Here is a 19,327-nt window from a genome sequence, read left to right as displayed (position 1 = left end):
ACGAATGAATGAACCTAGAATGTCAATACCGGTCCTAACGAGTTCACAAATTCTTTGGAGGGATACAATTCAGATCCTACGGGGTACCAGGGGACGTTCTTATTCAACTAGATTATGCAAAGAAGAAAGTCATGTTCGTGAATTTTCGGAACCGAGAACATTCAATGAAGATTGATGACAGTTCCGCTCAGTGGAGGGAATTGGTGAACATTTGACGACAGTTTCTTTGAAGTGGAAAGAATCTGTTAAGGTTTGGAGATTTTACCAAAGAAATGGGGGGATAAAAATTTTCATTTGTTCAATTTCTTCGGTAAATTTCTAAACGCAATCACAGGTGGTAGAGTTTGTGATTTTTCTGGTGATACAAGCGGTTCGGAGTGGAATGTTTTGCACAGACACATATTTGAGGATTTTAATTAATTCTCCAGCCAGCGTGAAGGGTTTTGCACGGAAACATACAGGTATCTAAAGTCGACAGTTGTTTCAAAGCGCTGTTTACTGAAGACCTGGGGGAATCTTTATAGAAGTTGATAGTTCAAGGCTGAAGACCTGCAGGATTCGGTTTTGGGTTTGATATTTCTTTGGGATTTTACAGGGATCTGGGGGTAACTCAATTCGTTGAGTTTGCAAACGATGTACTTGGTCAAGCTGACTTCCTGAGTACTGATGCTGAAGATTCGTAGTGCATTACGTGGTCGACTTCACAAAGGCGAGACAATGAGATCTGGATGTAGTTCAACTAAGCGTGCCGTTTGGTTGAGCTTGCAAGGGATACACTTGGTCAAGCTGACTTTCCTGAGTGTTGATGCTGAAGATTAAAGTGCATTACTTGGTCGATTTCACAAAGACGGTTTACAGAAGACAGTTCACCAGAAATCTCTATCAATGTAGTATGCTTGAAGATCAAGACTTGATGCAGCTTTTAAAGAATGGAACCCTTATCAAATGCCGGTTGGAGTATTGGAAGATCAGCGGAAGATCGGTCAATTGAGCCTCTTGAGGAAATTGCACAACACTCAACACGGATACGCGTACTTTAAGGGGGAAATCTTATACAATGAGCATCAGGATACTACTTACCTGGATCATCGGTCAAGGGGGAATTTGTCTACACAGAGAAGATGAATACTTGGCTGAAGATTGATTGCAATTGCATTTTCAGCATTCGACAGCAACGGACAAGGGGGAATTTGTTGATGCAGATTTTGTGTCCGATGCTTGTCGAATAGATTAGTTTTATTTTATGCTGAATTTGTAATAGTTAGTGAAACGGTCAAACGAACGTGTATAGACCCGCTCGTTTGAAGTGGTCAAACGAGAGGGTTGTTGGTTTGACTGTGTGTGTGTGTTGCTAGACAAAGTTGCTGTGTTGTCATTGGTGTCGAAGGATAAGGCATCGAAGGATTATGAATATCCTTCGATGAGCTCGAAAGATACCCATCGAAGGATGGACCTCGAAGGATATCGAAGGATATCATTCGAGGTATGTGAGTATCTTTCGAAGACTGTCTGATCGAAGGATGATGTTTCGACCAGTCAGTCTGATCCTTCGACCTGCAGTGTTTGTTTTGGTATAAATACCAACACTTTGTCATTTGCAACATAAGAGTGAGAGCACAAGTGTGTGCTAGAGAGTGAATGGAGGTTTGAGTCCTCACCGGGAGAAATCACCACTTGATTTCTCCCTGGATGTATACTTCTTTGGTATTAGTTCGGTTATCATGTAATCGGGCCGACTTGTAATGTTTACTACCGGATTAATACAAAGTTTGTTTGTTATCATCTCTCTTATCTCTTCCATCTTTGAACATAAACATAAAATCACGGTTTCAGTCCCGAAACCGGACCTACAAATTTTGATAATTTAAGTGAGAAGGGAGATGCGTTCTTTGCAGTTTTGTTGTTTTCTTCTCATCTTTGGCTGTTTGGTTTCACAGATTTACGCTTCTTCTGATGCTGCTGCTGCTGTAAGTGAAGTAATTTGATGCATGTGTGTGTGAATCAGTAGCTCATTTCTTTTATTTTATTTTATTTTTGTAGATATTGTACGACAAGTTCTTCTTTGAGGGTAGTTGGATCGTCTCTGAGAAGAAAGGAGATCATCATTCTGGTAAAATTATTATTATTACAATGCTCCGGCTAATCTGGCACACCAAAGTCTATTTTTTTACACACTAACTGCTTGTATACGGGTCGTATGGGATAATGTGGGTCGTATAACCGTTTTTGGTCGGTCGTATGGGATTATGCGGGTCATATGCTCGTATAGTTGCATTACATACTCAAGTTATATAACCACTCTCTCTTACACATTTTGTCACTTGTCACATAACCCCTCTTATGCCTTATAGGGCTACATGGCCTTAGGTTGTGCTAGCATGCTGAAAAGGGGGTTTTAGCCCTGAGTAGCAAGCATGCATTTTTTTAACAACTATTAGCATAAAACATGTACAAATCTGTTTGTAGGAAGCAGAGGTGATATCAAGGAGACAAAACAACTAACAAGACAAAATAATCTTCGTAAAACAGCGTATTGCTGCGAGGTAGATTGGGGCACCTTTGAATGTTGGGAGTTAGAATTTCTTTGTCAGAAACGCTGCGAAGAGGTAGATGAGACATGTAGGGTGGTGTGAATGCTAGGTTGACGCGAGGCCAACAACAATAAAAGAATAACGTAGAATGAACTGTTGTTTTCCTTTTTGTGTAATATTATTATCTTAAATTCAAGCTAATTCCACCCGTTATGTTATGTTTAGGGTGTTAGTTGTGTGGTTAATTGTGTTAGCAGGTTAATGTTATGCTATTAAATATCCCAAAAAAAAAGCAAAATAGTCAAATCTTGTGGTATGGTCCTTTTTAATTCGACAGCTTTCACGGAGACCTTTGGCTCAACAACATGTCTGAACATGAAAAGTATTTTAGAAATACACTTCGTGCACCAGCTTTCACGGTGTGCGCCTGCGGGTAAGGGGTACCCGCTACCCCATATCCAGGTGTCGCGGATCCCCCTAAGTGAATTAGAAATGAGAAACAACGCCTTGCAATTGAAAGACATACTTTTGAACTTGTAATGCTATAATAATTTTCGTCTATATTTTAAAAAATTAACAATTCATCTTTTGATCTTTGGCAAAATGGAACCAGTTGATTAAAGTTTTATGTGAGGATTCAGGTGCTCCGCGCACAGTGCCCCACACACTTAGTCTTAACTCTTAGACCATCACCAATGCTGGGTCTAACCTTTTAAAAAGTAAATTCTCAAAGCCTACACTAAATAAACATTAATAACGTTAATAATTACAGTTCCCCCAAAAAGTTACAGCATACACTCAAAAGATGGAAATGTAGACTTAATTACAAAAACCATTTAAGCCTTTCATATAGGTAAGTACCATAACTGAAGATATTACAAACCAAAGATCAGTAAGAGTGCCAGTAGACTTAATTACAAGAACCATTTAAGCCTTTCATATAGGTAAATTCCTACGTACGGTAGCAGTAGTAGCAAAAGAAAACATGTCTTAAGATATAATAAGTTCACAAGCACAAAAAATATATAACGTCACTTCACCATCCCAAATTGCTCCAAAAGGGTTGCCGACCATAGCTCTAGCCCGCTATTAACATGGAGATGAAACATGAAAGCAGTATAAAAGACCAAATAGGGTAGGAAAACTGGCACTACTAGAAAACTGCTATTATTCCTACCAAAATTTCCTACGAATGAAAATGGCGACACATTTCCTACGAAATTCCGACGTATTAGAAAGGGTCTTAGTTTTGTGACAAAAAAAGCCACAAAAAAACGACAAATTGGTTTGCGTAGGAAAAATGTAGGAAAATTCCGACAGATCTCTCACGAAATCCGTTTTCATTTTAACCATTAGTCAGAAATTCGTAGGAATCGTTATGCGTAGGAAAAGTGTCGGCAATTCCCGACGGGATTCCTACGGCCCATTTTCGTGGGAAATCCGTGGGTAAACGCAGTTACCCACGGATTTCCCACGGAAATTGACGTGAGAATAGTAGCAGTTTTCTAGTAGTGTGGAAAATATGAAAGGGTTACAAATACAACTTCATAAAACTTGAGAGCTTGTTTGGCTCCCATTATCAAAAAAAAAAAATTAAAGGTTTGAGCTATTAAGTAAAAAATTGGCAACCTAATAAAAGAAAATTAATTTACTGAAGATGGGATTTGAACTTGCCCGACCTAAAAATCATAAGCTCCTATATTAGCCGTCCTTTCTTGTAGAAACCGGTGGTTCGCTTTAAAACATAACGAAGGAAAAATTAATACAGATGAAAAATATCATTATCAAAGGGTTAAAAATACAAGTTCTATAAAACATAAGGGCTTGTTTAGTCATTTTCAAAAACTTCATTCAAGAGCTGTTATGTAATTTGGCAACTTAATACAGTAAAACTGAAGGGCTAAAGCCTGAAGGTTAAATTTGAACTTGTCCAACATAAAACACAGGCAATGCAACTTAGCATCCACCAAGCAAACCTTTTTTATATTTGATTATTTGTACTTCTCTTTTGATATGAAACAGTTATTAGATTCAGATGTGAGTGTACGGGAAGTCAAGAGCTTACAATTTGTCAAGAAAGCGATTGTGATGCTGCAAGTTCATGAAAGTAGACATTTGAATGGCTCGGTCTCTTATCAAATAGGATCTTCATGCGATCCATCACACCTTCCATGATAGTCTCAGCCTCTGCAGACAAACCAAAAAACCTTTCTTGCAACTTAGCCTGATGTGATGTAGGCAGCCTTGTCATTACTTCTATAGTCTCTTGCAACATTGAACTTATGAGGCCCATATTATTAGACGCTTTCTCACACTGATCATTCAGATCTCCCCAATAGCTTTTGATTTGTGCCATTCTTCCCCCAAAATGCCACTTCATTTTCGTGTCTGTCTGTTCTTCCACTTTCACTTGCTCATGTACCGTCTCCATTGGTGCCTCGTCTTGCTCTATATGAGCCATCTTAGTTTCACTATATTCTTGCCATTGATCTAGTAGCACCTTCAATTTTGTCATAAGGTTTCGTGCTGATGTAACATCCATCACAGCTCTAACCTCCTGCATGGTTTCCATGTATCATATGATAAGCATGAAAATATAGATAGTGTCCATTTATCATCAAAATCTCATATATTAAATGCCATTTCTTGCAAAAATTGATGGTTCACTTTAGAAACAGCAGAGCGATAAGTAAAATGTATGGAAGATAACATGCACTTCGTGATGTGCATACCTCATATGAAACCAATGTGAAGGTGGCACCTTGAGAACTACCTAGCAAATAGTTTTTGACTTCAGTAGACATGGTTACTTCTGGCTTGGTAACATCAGTTGGATAAATCTTTAAACTCTTTAAGTTAGTAAATGGCGAAGGTTGATGTGAAATTAATTCCACTGATGAAGAAAGATGCTGTCAAAAGAATTAAAAAAGTGGAATAATTATTCAATCTCCCATATATGAGTAAAGATAAAAATAAAGTCTATTTTCCTGAGTAATTGTTTCTTAGTAGCCATGTAAGTAGAGTAGTCAAATGGAAGCAATAGACTCATGTAAGCACTCTCATTATACCCCTTTCTATTGTTGTTTGCAAAAAAAAACAATGATATTTCTGTTGTTTATTTAAAAAATCTTTGTTAAATGCACATGACATATATTAACGACCAATACCAGCATACCTTGACAAGTTCCAAGTTAAGTGTAAGAAATTTGACACTACGGAGCTGTTGAAGAAGACAAACAATGTTACGAGTATATTCCTTATCTTCATTGGAACATTGAATACATACAACCACCTTCTCCAAGTGACGAAGCTCAGTAGAAAACTTCAAAAGTTTACCATAATGATCTTTATAATGCAAGGAGGCAAGATCGGGTGCATCGACCAAATGCATCCTTGACCAGTTTATCACAGTGAGATTCTTAAGTTGAGGCGTAGCCACATTGACATCAATACAACCATCTTCAAGTGTTAGACTAGATAATCTAGGATGAATTATATTAAAACCATGAAATTTCATCGTATTGAAATTCTTTAAGGTGAGATTCTTCAAGTTTGCACACTTGGAGAAAAGACCAGGATATTTCTCACCAAAGAACGAGCAATGATGGAGATTCAATGTTGTTAAAGCTGGCAGATACCAAGAAGGTGAGGTGGTGATGAAATCTTCGCAAGCACAACCACACCTAGACAGAGTGAGATTTTTAAGAGACTGAGAACTAAATGCAGAAAGATAGGTTTTGGTCATATAATCTTCATGCAAGAAAGTGATATTCAGTTGTTGGACATTGTGGGAGAATGCATAGTTCAAAATTCTTTTTACAAACGGCTGGCTAGCCTTTCCACGAAAAGCGAGCTTGACAGAATGCACTTCCGTTTGATTGTTTCGGGCAGACAGAACATGTGTAACAAATTCGGAGAACTCGGGCAATGAATGGAAATGCTCATTTGAGAAACTAAGACAAGGCATTGAAGTCCAAATATACCTCCATCTAGATGACAAAGCACTTGTTCTGATCGCATGTTTAATGTCAATGAAAGAGAGGATTTTATGGATAAGATCGTCTGGCAAGGTGCTTAGTCTATCACCTTCTACTTTCATTCTAACTTTACCATGCCTGGAATCCATTCTCTCCTAACTCAACGTATGTCGCTATCTTTTCCGTTGCTAAACCACGAGCATCATGTCTTCTCCAGAAGCTGCAAATTTGATTACGCGCAATGGTTAGGACATAGGACAAACTAAACACTCAGAATACAAGTTGCAATATACTTTCACCAATTTCCAAGGAATTAGTATAAGACAACAACACTAACAAAAAAGTTAGGAAAGGAAAAAAAGAATCACTGACGGACCACTGGAGTATCATCGTGCCACCAGTAGAACCACCCGATCATATCCATCTCCACTAGGCTATAATGCCTATACACCAATTCAGGAGGAAATCCAATACATCTAGGAAAAAACCCCTTTTGTGAGAATCGAACCCAGGACCTAATGGGCCCCAAAGCCTTATCCCATCCCCAAGATGCCACTAGGCCATAATGCCATGTGCTTTTGCATACAGATCTTATTAGCATTTCAACTATTATACTATCAGTGTCAACTAACTTTTGCATAGAGTTAGTTGACACTACAGTTAACACCCCTCTACTTGTAATTATTACAAAATGGACCCTCATACAAGCTAACACGGGATGAATTTACAATGTAAATGCATGGATGATCAGTTTATACTAGCGTCCATACAACTATAACAAGTGAGCGTAAAATCATGTGTCAAACTCAAAATAAAAATAAAAACCCCTAAAATTAATGTTATGTTGATCAACAATTAACAAAGAGGAGACGATGCATTTCAAACAGAGAGGAGACTTACGATTATCGTGGGCGTCGAATAGCGGTAGGTTGATTACATACGAATACAATCGATTTTGAGAGTTAGGGTTCGTTAGGGTTGATTGGAATTAGCCCATGTTAGTTTTCAGTTAAGCCCAATAAGTCATAAGAAATCTCTAAGGCCTTGCTCTTTTAGCCATATTTTACTTTAAATTCAGACTAAAATATTTGGATAGTTCTTGTGGTTTGCTCCGTTTTCACCTATACTCCCTACACTTTTAAAATTACAGCTATAGTACTCAACTTTTGCACATTCGTTCTCGGATAGTCCCTGAAGCGGATGGATGTTAGTTTTTCGTGTTAAGTTGGTGTGAAATGACCAAAATGCCCTTATTAAATTAATAACTAAAAAGTTAAAAGAAATCTAATTAATACTTAAAAATTATGTGGACCCACCACCCACCCCACCATCTTCATCTTCCTTGATATTTACCACTCCACCTTTCACCACCACCTCACCTCGTCGGAAAAACGCAACCACTTCACCCCCACCATCATCTTCAACCTCATCCACCACCACCACCGCCACCATCACCCTTCAACCTCTGACAATCTACCCTTTTCAGCTAAAAATTTCAATTTTGCCCTCAGTTCTAAATTACGATTTTGTCCCGTATAAATTTATAGTTTTGCCATTAGTTTTTTTCTCACAGCCAAGTTACGATTTTGCCCTCAAATTAAATTTACATTTTGTCCATCGTTTTTGTTTGTTTTCCTGGTGAAATTACAATTTTGCCCCCAGTGTAAAATTACAGTCATGCCAGCAGCTTTCTAGCATTCCCCCATTGGTCCATTTAATTTACGATTTTATCCCTGAATTAAAAATTACGTTGTTCCCATTGTTTTAGTTTTTTTAGCAAAAGTATAAAGGTTTTTTGTTTTAATTTGTTTACTCGATTTATTTTTTTTTTCGTGTCTATGAGCTGCTTAACACTGGCTCATTAGTCCTGAAAAATTACAGTTTTGCCCTGAGTCCAAAATTACGGTCTTATCATCATTTTTGCTTTTTTTTTCCTAGCAAAATTATAGTAGTATTTTTTTAATTGATTGAGAATTATTCGGCTATTGCCCCGCAACGCGGACGGGGCATCAACTATTACCTACATATAAAAAAAAAGCTTTGCGGCAATATTTCCACCCTCCAATTGGTGGAAAAGGGCGGTGGCCCCTTTTTTTTTAAGTTGTTAATATAAATAGATAATCTCATTGGTCTAAACAATTTACGAATAAAATAAAATTATGCTTTTGCCCCTAGCTCAAAGTTACGATTTTGCCCTTTGTTCAAAAATATGAATTTGCCCCCTTTTCAAAAGTAAATTTATGCCAATGCTCCCAGCTCAAAATTACGATTTTGCCCTTAGTTCAAAACTATAATTTTGCCTCAGTTCAATATAAAATTATGGTTTTGACCTAGCTAAAAATTACGAATTTGCCCCAGTTTAAAATTATGAGTTTTCCCTCATTTAAAAAATTACGATTTTGACTCAGCTAAAATTTGTAGTCTTTCCATCGTTTTAGTTTTTCCTCCCTAGTTAAAAATTACGATTTTCCCTGAGTTCAAAAATATGATTTTGCCCCCTTTTCAAAATTACGATTGCGCCATGAGTTCATAATTACGATTTTGTCCTTAGTTCAAAACTATTATTTTGCCCCAATTCAAAATAAAATTATGGTTTTGCCCCCAACTTAAAGTTACGAATTTACCCTCAGCTTCAAATTATGAGTTTGCCCTCAGCTAAAAAAATTACGATTTTGCCACAAGTTAAAATTTGTAGTCTTGCCATTGCTTTTTTTTTTTTTTTTTTCTGCAAAACTATAGTAGTTTTTATTTTACTTCGTTGACTCAATTTAACTTTTGTGTCAACCAGGTGTCTAGCACTCGCTCATTGGTTCTGACAAATTACTATTTTGCCCCTAACTCAAAATTAAAGGTTTGTCATCGTTTTAGTTTTTTTTTTTTTTAGCAAAACTATGATAGTGTTTTGATTTAATTGGTCGACTCGATTTTTTTTATAGATCATGTTATAAGTAGTATGTATAAGTAACTAAAATACATGCGTACATGTTATGAAACTAAGAAATTTTCGTCTTGACGCCCCCCAACGCAACTAGCAGACCAGCCTTCGCGTGACGCGACGGTCCCCCCCCCCCCAGGGCCTCGCGTCGCGCGACCCCCCTCTGCACCAGATCTTCCAATTTTTGATTTTTGCGATTTGATCCCTGACTCTTCAAACACCGATTGGCCATCAGTTTCTTGCATTTTGAGCCTTAAGAATTGACGTTTAGGGGCTTCAAGACTAATACCCATTTCGTTAAGTCCTCGGTTAACGTTATTGTTACCCAAAAAGTCCTTAACTTTCAACGTTGACGTTTTAATCCCTCGCATACGAATTTGATCACAACTTGCTCGTACGATAACGAAACTTTATGAAATTTTTGTCGAGTATTCTAGTGAGCACAAATAACCGTTACAAAGCTTCGGGTTTATCAAAAGGTCACTCAGAGGTATAACTTAAACATGTTGGCGCATTTGACCCCTGTGGTTTGTAATCCCTCACTTTCTTCCACATTTCGTTCCGTACGATCCATGATTCATTCGTTTGAAGGTACGAGCATCATTTAGGATTTACGTACGTCACAATTATCCCTTGTTGACATTTTTAACCCTCGAATTTACATACTTTCAATGTTTGTCAACTTTAGTCCTTTATTTAGTATTTAGCGCCACGTGTAAACATACGACACGTGTTAATACATTATTGGACGCAAAATTTCGAGGTGTTACAGAGTAACTACTTGTCAAACCACAGGGACTATCCGAGTAACAACTTGTCAAACCACAGGGACTATCCGAGTAACCTTCATCCGCTTTAGGGACTATCCGAGTAACAACTTGTTAAACCACAAGGACTAAGAGTGTAATTCTGAAAAGTTGGGGACTAAAGGTGAAATTTCACCAAACCACAGGGACTATCCGTGCATTTTACTCTATCCCTAATTTAAAATTATGATTTCGCCTTCAGTTAAAATTACGTTTTTCCCATCGTTTTAGCTTTTTTAGCAAAACTATAAAGATTTTTCTTAATTGATTTACTCGATTTAATTTTTTTTTCGTGTCAATGAGCTAACACTGGCTCATTAGTCCTGAAAAATTACAGTTTTGCCCTTAGCCCAAAATTACGGTCTTATCATCGTTTTTGTTTTGTTTTTTTTTTTTTCTAGAAAAATTATAGTAGTCTTTTTTTAATTAATTGAGAATTATCCAGCTATTGCACCGCAACACGGACGGGGCATCAACTAGTTGTAAACATAATAACACAAACGTGTTTTTTTCTTTTTGTCGGTGCGACCATGTGTTTACTAATAATAGTATAGTATGTAAAGTAATAAACAATGTATAAATTTAGTATTATCTTTAACCAAAGCCAGGTACTCAAGTAAGGACACCAACTTTGACCAGCATGGGAGAATATAAACAATATTATTTGCATTCAACAAAATTAGTATAAAACAGCACTAGTCCCATGAATAAATTATATTTACAACCATAGTAACAATATTATGGCATCTTCTCAAACCCTCACCACACTCTTCATCTTTTCACTTCTAACTATTTCATATGCTGCAACAGATCCATTCAAACTAACCAAACAAACCAACATTCACTTCCCCATTCGAAAAAACCAAACAAGCCTTCAATACTACACCACTTTTGAGGCTGGAAATCCGCAATCACGTACCAAGGTCGATGCATTAATCGACCTTGGAGCGCAAACAGTATTTTTCGACTGCCAACCCTACGTCTCGTCCTCTTACAAGCGAGCAGCTTGCCGCTCAAACCGATGCAAGAAAGCCTTGGGATCAGTCTGTCTCTGGTGCAACTCAACTCCTAGACCAGGCTGCTTCAACAACTCATGTGGTGTAAACGCTTTCAACCCGTTAACTGGAGCCTTTGCCGAGCTAGAACTTGGCGAAGATACCGTTAGAGTAACATCGTCAGATGGACACTCTATTCGCCTTAACTACGACGTTCCCAAATTCCAATTCTTGTGTGCGTACTTGTACGTTAACGTTTTATATGACTTACCAGGTTCCAACACAGCTAAAGGGTTGGTTGGTCTTGCAAGAACACAAGTCTCATTAGTTTCCCAAATCTCATCTCTGTTCAGTGTAGCTAAAAAGTTTGCCCTTTGTATACCCTCTGATAAAGGATTAGGCGACATATTTATCGGTGGAGGACCATATTATATGCCTCCTCGCACTGAAGATCAATCTTTAAACCTTTCAAGCACCCTGCTCGTTATCAATCCGGTCAGGACCTCACCGGTTTCCGCCTATGGAGAAGCGTCTGATGACTACTTTATTAATGTTAAAACCATTGAGATCGACGGCAAACGTGTATCTTTTAACTCTTCTCTGCTATCCATTGATAGTAATGGAGTTGGGGGGACAATGATCAGCACTGTAGTACCATACACCACTTTGCACTCGAGTATATACGAACCTTTGGTTAAGGATTTTGTTAAGGTAGCTGCAGTGGATGGTATCAAAAGGGTGGCATCTGTGGCACCATTTGGAGCCTGCTTTGATGCCAAGACTGCTCCCAAGACGATAGCCGGCCCTGCGGTTCCCGATATCGATCTGGTTTTGGAGGGGAAAACTATAGTAAGGTTTAAAATGTATGGTTCTAACACAATGGTGGAAGCTAAGAAGAATGTGATATGTCTTGCTTTTGTTGATGGAGGAGCTGAGCCAAGAACATCAATTGTTTTAGGTGGGCATCAGTTGGAGAACCGAGTGCTAGAGTTTGATTTAGCTGCATCAAAACTGGGGTTCACTAATTCTCTCCTGATCTTGAACACAACCTGCTCTCAGCACAGGCAATCTTAAATTATATCCCATTGTAATGTTTTAATCTTATTGTGGTTTTTCGTATTGATATTACAACAATGCTAAAGTTTGCGCATAGAACCAGCATGTCTTTGTCCCTTTTGCTTTTGATACCTTTAGCTTCATAGCACCAGAAGCAATCCACTTCTTGACCAGGGTCCAACGAGTCATCTACAACAATTGTACAGGGGTTTGTCTTTGTGACTTGTGAGGTTAGGGTTTGCAATTCAGAAAGGGTGGCGGCGCAACTTGTTGCCCGTCTACCTTCTGGCTCGATGTAAGTTGGCAAGTTTCTTTAGTGAAATAAAATTTATGGCTTAAAAAAAAAGAAGTGAAAAACTGTAATGGTGAATATTATTTTGTATCATTAATTATAAAACTAAGTAATGATAAAGTTAAACAACTGCTGGTAAGTACAAATGATGATGATAAATTTTCTATACCTATTCTAGTATTTAAACTAGCTATAGAATAATAAGATAAAAACTAGAATGGTAAATCATATATAAAAAGAAAATAAGATACAAAACTAAAATGGTAAATCATATATAAAAAGAAAAAAAAACTATTGTAGATATAATAAACTCTGGATAATAAATTGCATCTAGCTACTTCTTTATGTATTCCAAAAACCATTTTCATTTTATTGAAATAAAGGTGACAAAAAGCGATCAGAGAATAAACTTAAAATCGTGAAGCTTATAGGTCAATCAAAGATCTTAATAGTAAATAGATTAATATTAAATGGTGAGCAGGGACGTGAAATAGAAAAATAGGCCGGGTACTAAAAATATAGTTAAGAGATTATTCTTTGAGTAAAGTACAATTTTTGTCCATGTGGTTTACACTCACTTACACATACAGCCGTCATTTGGCAAAATTCAACAATCTGTAGTTGTCGATTTCTTGCATTCGAGTCCCTCCAACTAAATTATGTTAGTAGACTTGGGTATTATAGTCTTTTTACTTACAAAAGGAAGGGTAATATCGTCATTCAGTATTTTATAACCCTTTATAACATATTTGATCTCCCCTAAAAGCCCACAAATACACCATTCAATCCTCCCATCTTCCCCGCCAAGAACAGTTCACTCATTATGTTACTAAATTCTGTTACTAGTGCTACAATTCTTTTTTCTTCATTAGTAGTTTCCATACTTGAATTGCTGTCTTTTACATCAGTTTCTTTTGCATTCATTTATATTTTACTTGAAAGAACAATTACCCAATCTGTGTATCATTACCATCTTCAAGTTATGTTAGAACATCAAGATTCTTCAGCTTCAAATCCTTATATTTAACATTGATTGCATTTTAGGTTAACTTGAATTGAGGATGATAGTGATTCTGAGTCAGGGCCGGCCCGTTAGGCTTACCAATCTAGGCACGGGCCTAGGGCCATCAAAAATCAAGGGTCTCCAATTTTTAGTAAAGTTTTATATATTGTATCTGTATCAGTCTTAAATAAAAAGCAAAACTAAACCATGTTTTTTTAATCAAGTTACACAGATAAAAATTGTTTATGGAAAAAGGCCCACATTCAAGACCCGGTTTCGAAATTAAACCACAGACATAACTGCAGTCTGTAGCAACCATCTACCACTCTACCTCATCCGAATTCCGTGAATCAGCGCCAAAAATCCCTAAAATTGAGCCGCAGTCATCGTTCCTACCTCCTATCGCAACCTGCTCTTTCGATTTTCTAGATTATCGGCTATCACTAATGGTAATCACTCATGGCGTCGGGTCTTATGGGCAAAAATTAGGGCTAATTACTAAACGTAGGTTAAATTTAGCAGCTAATTTTTCTATTAATCTCTATATGTTTTGCAAAAGGGACTCCACTTCGTAGTCCGCTTAGGGTCTACAAAAACGTTGGAACGGTCCTGTTCTGAGTTGCAGACTGATATAAAGGAGAATTATCAGATTCAGCATGAACTCGGAAGATAGAACCGTAGACTTAATTACAAAAACCATTTAAGCCTTTCATATAGGTAAGTACCATAATTAAGATATTACAAACCAAAAATCAATAAGAGTGCCCGTCTAATCTACGTACAGTAGCAGCCAAAAGTAAAAAAAAAAAAAACATGTCCTTAGATACGAGTCCATAAGCACAAGAAATATATAAATTCACCATCCCAAATTGCGCCAAAAGGGTGAACGTTAGTTTGGGCAGCCGACTATAGCTCTAGCCCGCAATTAACATGGAGATGGAACCTGAAAACAAAATAAAAGACCAAATAGGGTCGGAAAACTGGAAAACTATGAAAGGGTTACAATTTACAAATACAAGTTCTATAAATCTTGAGGGCTTGTTTCGCCCCTATTATCAAAAGGTCAAAGTTAAGAGCTATCAAGTAATTCGGAAACCTAATAAAGAAAATTAAAGTGCTGAAAGTGGGATTTGAACTTGCCCCGCCTAGAAATCAGGCAATAAACTTAGCATCCAAACCTTTTTGTTACTGGTATACATAATATATCTATCTAGATATATATACACACGCACATACATACATACATACATACATACATACATACATACATACATACTTACTCTTCTTCTTTATCAAATACTTAAAGGTATGCAAATTGATATAAAAGAGAAATATCATTATAAAAGGGTTAGAAATACAAGTTCTATAAAACATCAGGGCTTGTTTAGTCATTTTCAAAAACATAATTCAAGAGCTGTTCTGTAATTTGGCAACTTAATAAAGGAAAACATAAGGTCTGAAGCCTGAAGGCTGAATTTGAACTTGCCCAACATAAAACACAGACAGTGTAACTTAGCATTCACCAAGCAAGCCTTTTGTTATAATTATTAATCAAATACTTGAAGCTATACAAATTGATACAAAAGGGTTATCAAATGCAGATGTGAATGTATGGGAAATCAAGAACTTACAGTTTGTCAAGAAAGCGGTTGTGATGCTGCAAGTTAATGAAAGTAGACATCTGAATGGCTCGGCCTCTTATCAAATTGGATCTTCATATGATCCATCACACCTTCCATGATAGCCTCAGCCTCTGCAGACAAACCAAAAAACCTTTCTTGCAACTTAGCCCGATGTGATGTAGACAGCTTTGTCAGTATGCCTTCAATCTTCTGCAACATTGAAAGTATGTGACCAGTTTTTTTATTCCCTTTCTTAAACTGCTTGTTCATATCTTCCCAATAGCACGTGATATGTGTCATTCTTCCACCAGAATGCCCTTCCATTTTCATGTCTGGTTGTGCCCTATGGTCCTCAACTTCCCCTTGCTCATGCATTGTTGCCATGTGGCTCTCAATTGGGGCCTCGTCTTGCTTCATATGAGCCGTGTTTGTTTCACTATTCTCTTTCCACTTATCTAGCAGCACCTGCAACTCTCTCATGAGGCTTCGTGCTGATTTAACATTCATCACAGCTCTAATCTCCTGCATGGTTTCCACAGATCATAATAAGCATGAGACCTATAGATTCATAAGCTCCTATATTATATGATATTTATAGTATATTACTATATACTGATGATTCACTTTAGAACATATTACAAATTTAGTCCATAGGCTCTACATGAATAAGAACTTTGGGTACTATAAGAACTTTAGTAATCAGAGCAATAAGTAGAATGTACTGAAAGACAAAAATATACTTCATGATGTACATACATCATATGAAACCACTGTGAAGGTGGCACCTGGAGAAGCATCTAGCAAATAGTTTTTAACTTCAGTACACATAGTTACTTGTAGTTCCATTTGATCCTCGGCCAAACGAGTAACATAACTTGGATAAATCTTTAATCTCTTTAAGTTGGCAAATGGTGAAGGTTGATGTGAGATTAGTTCCACGGATGAAGAAAGAGTCTGAAAAATATACCAAAAAATAACGCAATCTCACAATCATAAGTAAAGATATAAATACCTATTTTCCTAAGTATGTGTCTCTTAATAGTCATGTAAGTAGAGCACTCAAATGAAAGTGGCAAGAATCATATAAGCACTCTCAACATACCTCAGTCAAGAAAGAATTGACCTTGTTAGTACTAATCTTTTTAATGTTTTTGGCTATCACAAGAGTATGCCCAAGGTTTAAATTGGGGTATTCTTTATTATATGAGAGCGATGACATTAAAGCCCAGTAAAAGTATACCTCGATAAGTTCCAAGTTAAGTGTAAGAAATTTGACACTATGAATTTGTTGAAGCATACAAACAATTTCATGAGCATCTTCCTTATCTTGAGAGTAAGAGGATATACATATATCCACCGTCTCTAGCTGGAGAAAGTCGGCGGAAAGCTTTAAAGGACCATATCTATCTTTATAACACAAAGAGGAAAGGTTGGGTGCAGAAATCGAAACGTTCCCGTCCCAATATGTTATAGTGAGAGTCTTGAGTTGAGGTGTAACCACATTGATACAGTTGCAATCATCTTCAGGTTCTTCAAGTGTTAGACTAGATAGTCCCGGATGACATATGTTAAAACCATTCAAGCCCATCAGTCTACACTTCTTTAAGGTGAGATTCTGCAAGTTTGCACAGTTGGAGAAAAGACTAACACGCTTGTCGGTATTGTCATGATACAACGTTAAATAATGGAGATTCAATGTTTCTAGAGCTGGCAGCTCCCAAACAGGTTGGGTCATACGGGAACGGTCATAAATACTCGCAGTCAAAGTGAGATGTTTGAGAGACTGAGAATTAAATAGAGAAAGAGGGAACACGTTCTTCTTTCCACGAAAGAAAGTAATATTCAGTTTTTGAACATTGTAGGAGAATGCATAGTCCAAAATTCTTTTGACAAACACCTGGGTAACCTTTCCACGAAAAGCGAGCTCGACAGAATGCACCTCTGTTTGATTATTCCGAGCAGAGAGAACATGTTCAACAAATGTGGAGAACTTGCGCAATGAACGGAAATCATTGCCTAAGAAATTGAGATAGGGCATTGAAGTCCAGACATACCTCCATCTAGATGACAAGGCACTTGTTTCGACTGCTTGTTTAATGCCAATAAAAGAGAGGATTTTGTGGATAACATCATCAGGTAAGTTGCTTAGTCTATCACCTTCTACTTTCGCTCTAGTTTTACCATGCCCAGAATCCATTCTCGCCTAAACCGAATATGTTGCTTCCTTTCTTGTTGATTCGACCAAAATTTTAGGATTCTTATGTGATTATTCGTCTTTCCATTCCTCTATAGTTCTGTTTTGCTAAATCTTGCGGATCATGTCTTTTCTTTTGGATTCATAAACTGCAATTTGATTGCAAGCAACAGTTAGGACATAGCCCAAACAAAACACTCAATAAACAAAGTTGTTTTGTGGGAGCGTGATCAATTATGGATCATGCTTGTCATGTTAGCCTTCAAGTACAGGTCTCATTCATAAATTAAGATGAAACTAAAACACAACAGTAACATATTCATTAGGCATACAAGCTATTAGTTCGGTTGAGTGTGAGCGTGAGAAAATGTGCCAGTGCAAGAGCATAGATTATCAGTGTATACGAGGTGAGAATTTGTGATGAAACAATGGTTAACCGGGCAGGGTTAACACACTGGTCTCGTCAAGAAGGGTTAATCCCTTCCTCTCGAGGATCGCTGGTTGGATCACCGGTGGTTGATCTCCTGCACAAGGAAACAAGCTGTGACTCGTAACAAGGAGGATGGGGTGGGGGGTGCTCCTTGTTACCACTCTCCGGCGTGAGAATCAGTAGTTTGCTTGGGAAGCAAAGTAAGATAGTAGTAGTAGTGAGAGAGTTGTGAAGAGATACCTCAAACCTGGTTTGGGGTTGGTATTTATAGCCGAGGAGTGAAGGAGGATGATGATGGATGGACTGACGACGTGCTGCACCTTTGCAGGTGTGTCAGGCTTGTCGGTTGTGGAGGTTACGCCACGTCAGTCCATTGCTTACGTAGCTCTGACAGGTAACTGCCATTGGTGCCACTTGCACTGTGGTGTCAGTCCCACTTGTTTGAGTGCATAGGATGCGGTGCAAGCCGCATCGCTACGTGCGGTAACATCTGAAGTTACCGCGTCTCCTACTTGTGATCAAGGAATACGCGAGATGCGGTGCTAGCCGCATCGTCGTCCGCGGAGACTATTTGCCTGCATCCCTTGTCGTGACGAAAATGCCCATATGGTGCGGTGTCAGCCGCACCGTTACGTTCATCTTCTTTTATGCCTAAGGTAAGGCTTTCTTGTATTGATAGAAGTGTTCACTGGATGCGGTGCGATGCCGCATCGCTGTGAATACTTCCGTTTTCGTACACCAGATGTGATGCTCTGTCGCATCACTCTACCGTTCTCATATTCCATGTAAGTCCTCCTTCGTTACTAGATAGATTGGATTCAACCCTTGTGCTGACGCGTTCTCGCATGGGCACAAGTAGGTTGTTAGCTAGTGGGGGTTTTGATAAGGGTAATGGTCACTCGCGGTCGATGCTGACGCGAGATCTGGGACCATACCCCTTCAATTTGTCAAACTCAAATCAAAATCGAAAGGAACTTACTATCCAAAAAACCCTAAATCTGATTCTGATTAAGGGAGAGAAGGAGCGTACGCGGAAACATTTGGTGTAGCACCGTGGACGGGGTTGACGGGGTTGAGCTGCGCCCCTGGAACTGGTGGTCGGAGGGAGGAGATTGGTAGCGAGTCGCTGCGAGTTTTAGTGGGAAGGGGAGTAAGGGGGTGTTTGGGTTAGCATATTTTAGAGTAAGTGAATCGACTTATAAAAGTTAGATGGGTTAATTAATATTTGAGTGAATTTCAAGCATTGTCCTTTATCTTTATACTTATTTTCAGATGTTGTCCTTTATTATGTTTAAAATTGATGAGTTTTATACTTTATGTTTTCAAATCATGCACGTTTTGTCCTTTAACCCTAACTCAGTTAGATTTTTCTATCAAATCTGATCATATGCAATGCACATGAGGGTAAACTTGTCTTTATTAACTGTATATATTTGTATTTATAAATATTTGGATAAATTACACTTTTCGTCCTTTATGTTTGTAT

At 37.9% G+C, this 19,327-nt stretch overlaps 5 protein-coding genes across 9 annotated transcripts in view; 2 read left to right on the top strand and 3 right to left on the bottom strand.

Moving 5' to 3' along the window:
• LOC110922228 (F-box/FBD/LRR-repeat protein At1g13570) overlaps nucleotides 1–7,535 on the bottom strand; it is a 40,685-nt gene extending 33,150 nt beyond the window's left edge. The window contains exons 1-7 of one of the 5 annotated variants that reach the window (XM_022166538.2): nucleotides 7,409–7,517; nucleotides 6,515–6,728; nucleotides 5,707–6,214; nucleotides 5,264–5,440; nucleotides 4,597–5,088; nucleotides 4,211–4,266; nucleotides 3,351–3,617 (exon numbers count right to left, since the gene is read on the bottom strand). In XM_022166538.2, the coding sequence (XP_022022230.1) occupies nucleotides 4,603–5,088; nucleotides 5,264–5,440; nucleotides 5,707–6,214; nucleotides 6,515–6,657 (1,314 nt within the window). In that variant the 5' untranslated portion in view covers nucleotides 6,658–6,728; nucleotides 7,409–7,517 and the 3' untranslated portion in view covers nucleotides 3,351–3,617; nucleotides 4,211–4,266; nucleotides 4,597–4,602. Of the gene's footprint in view, nucleotides 1–3,350; nucleotides 3,618–4,210; nucleotides 4,267–4,596; nucleotides 5,089–5,263; nucleotides 5,441–5,706; nucleotides 6,729–6,884; nucleotides 7,385–7,408 lie in introns of those variants that run through there. The other 4 variants (XM_022166535.2, XM_022166536.2, XM_022166537.2 and 1 more) reach the window with 4 other exon arrangements.
• On the top strand, nucleotides 1,844–2,837 carry LOC110923386. The gene is made up of 3 exons (XM_022167488.2): nucleotides 1,844–1,967; nucleotides 2,041–2,110; nucleotides 2,467–2,837. Exons 1-3 carry the CDS (start codon nucleotides 1,881–1,883, stop codon nucleotides 2,631–2,633), a joined length of 324 nt encoding a protein of 107 aa, XP_022023180.1. The 5' UTR covers nucleotides 1,844–1,880; the 3' UTR covers nucleotides 2,634–2,837.
• Nucleotides 7,536–10,989: 3,454 nt separating the features above from the next.
• On the top strand, nucleotides 10,990–12,318 carry LOC110923635 (probable aspartic proteinase GIP2). Its single transcript, XM_022167705.1, has one exon. The coding sequence runs from the start codon at nucleotides 10,990–10,992 to the stop codon at nucleotides 12,316–12,318; it is 1,329 nt and encodes a 442-aa protein (XP_022023397.1).
• Nucleotides 12,319–14,382: 2,064 nt separating this feature from the next.
• Nucleotides 14,383–16,085, bottom strand: LOC110922865. The gene is made up of 3 exons (XM_022167065.2): nucleotides 15,974–16,085; nucleotides 15,227–15,739; nucleotides 14,383–14,538 (listed from the first exon to the last, which is right to left on the bottom strand). The coding sequence occupies exons 1-2, from the start codon at nucleotides 16,061–16,063 to the stop codon at nucleotides 15,260–15,262; spliced, it is 570 nt and encodes a 189-aa protein (XP_022022757.1). The 5' UTR covers nucleotides 16,064–16,085; the 3' UTR covers nucleotides 14,383–14,538; nucleotides 15,227–15,259.
• A 225-nt stretch (nucleotides 16,086–16,310) lies between these two features.
• On the bottom strand, nucleotides 16,311–18,999 carry LOC110923634 (F-box/LRR-repeat protein At3g26922-like). The gene is made up of 2 exons (XM_035986129.1): nucleotides 18,872–18,999; nucleotides 16,311–17,503 (listed from the first exon to the last, which is right to left on the bottom strand). The coding sequence occupies exon 2, from the start codon at nucleotides 17,412–17,414 to the stop codon at nucleotides 16,311–16,313; it is 1,104 nt and encodes a 367-aa protein (XP_035842022.1). The 5' UTR covers nucleotides 17,415–17,503; nucleotides 18,872–18,999.
• Between the last annotated feature and the right edge of the window lie 328 nt (nucleotides 19,000–19,327).

The sequence above is a fragment of the Helianthus annuus genome, chromosome 17 (genome assembly GCF_002127325.2).
Source record: "Helianthus annuus cultivar XRQ/B chromosome 17, HanXRQr2.0-SUNRISE, whole genome shotgun sequence".
NCBI lineage: Eukaryota > Viridiplantae > Streptophyta > Magnoliopsida > Asterales > Asteraceae > Helianthus > Helianthus annuus.
This window is presented reverse-complemented; position numbering and strand designations above follow the sequence as displayed.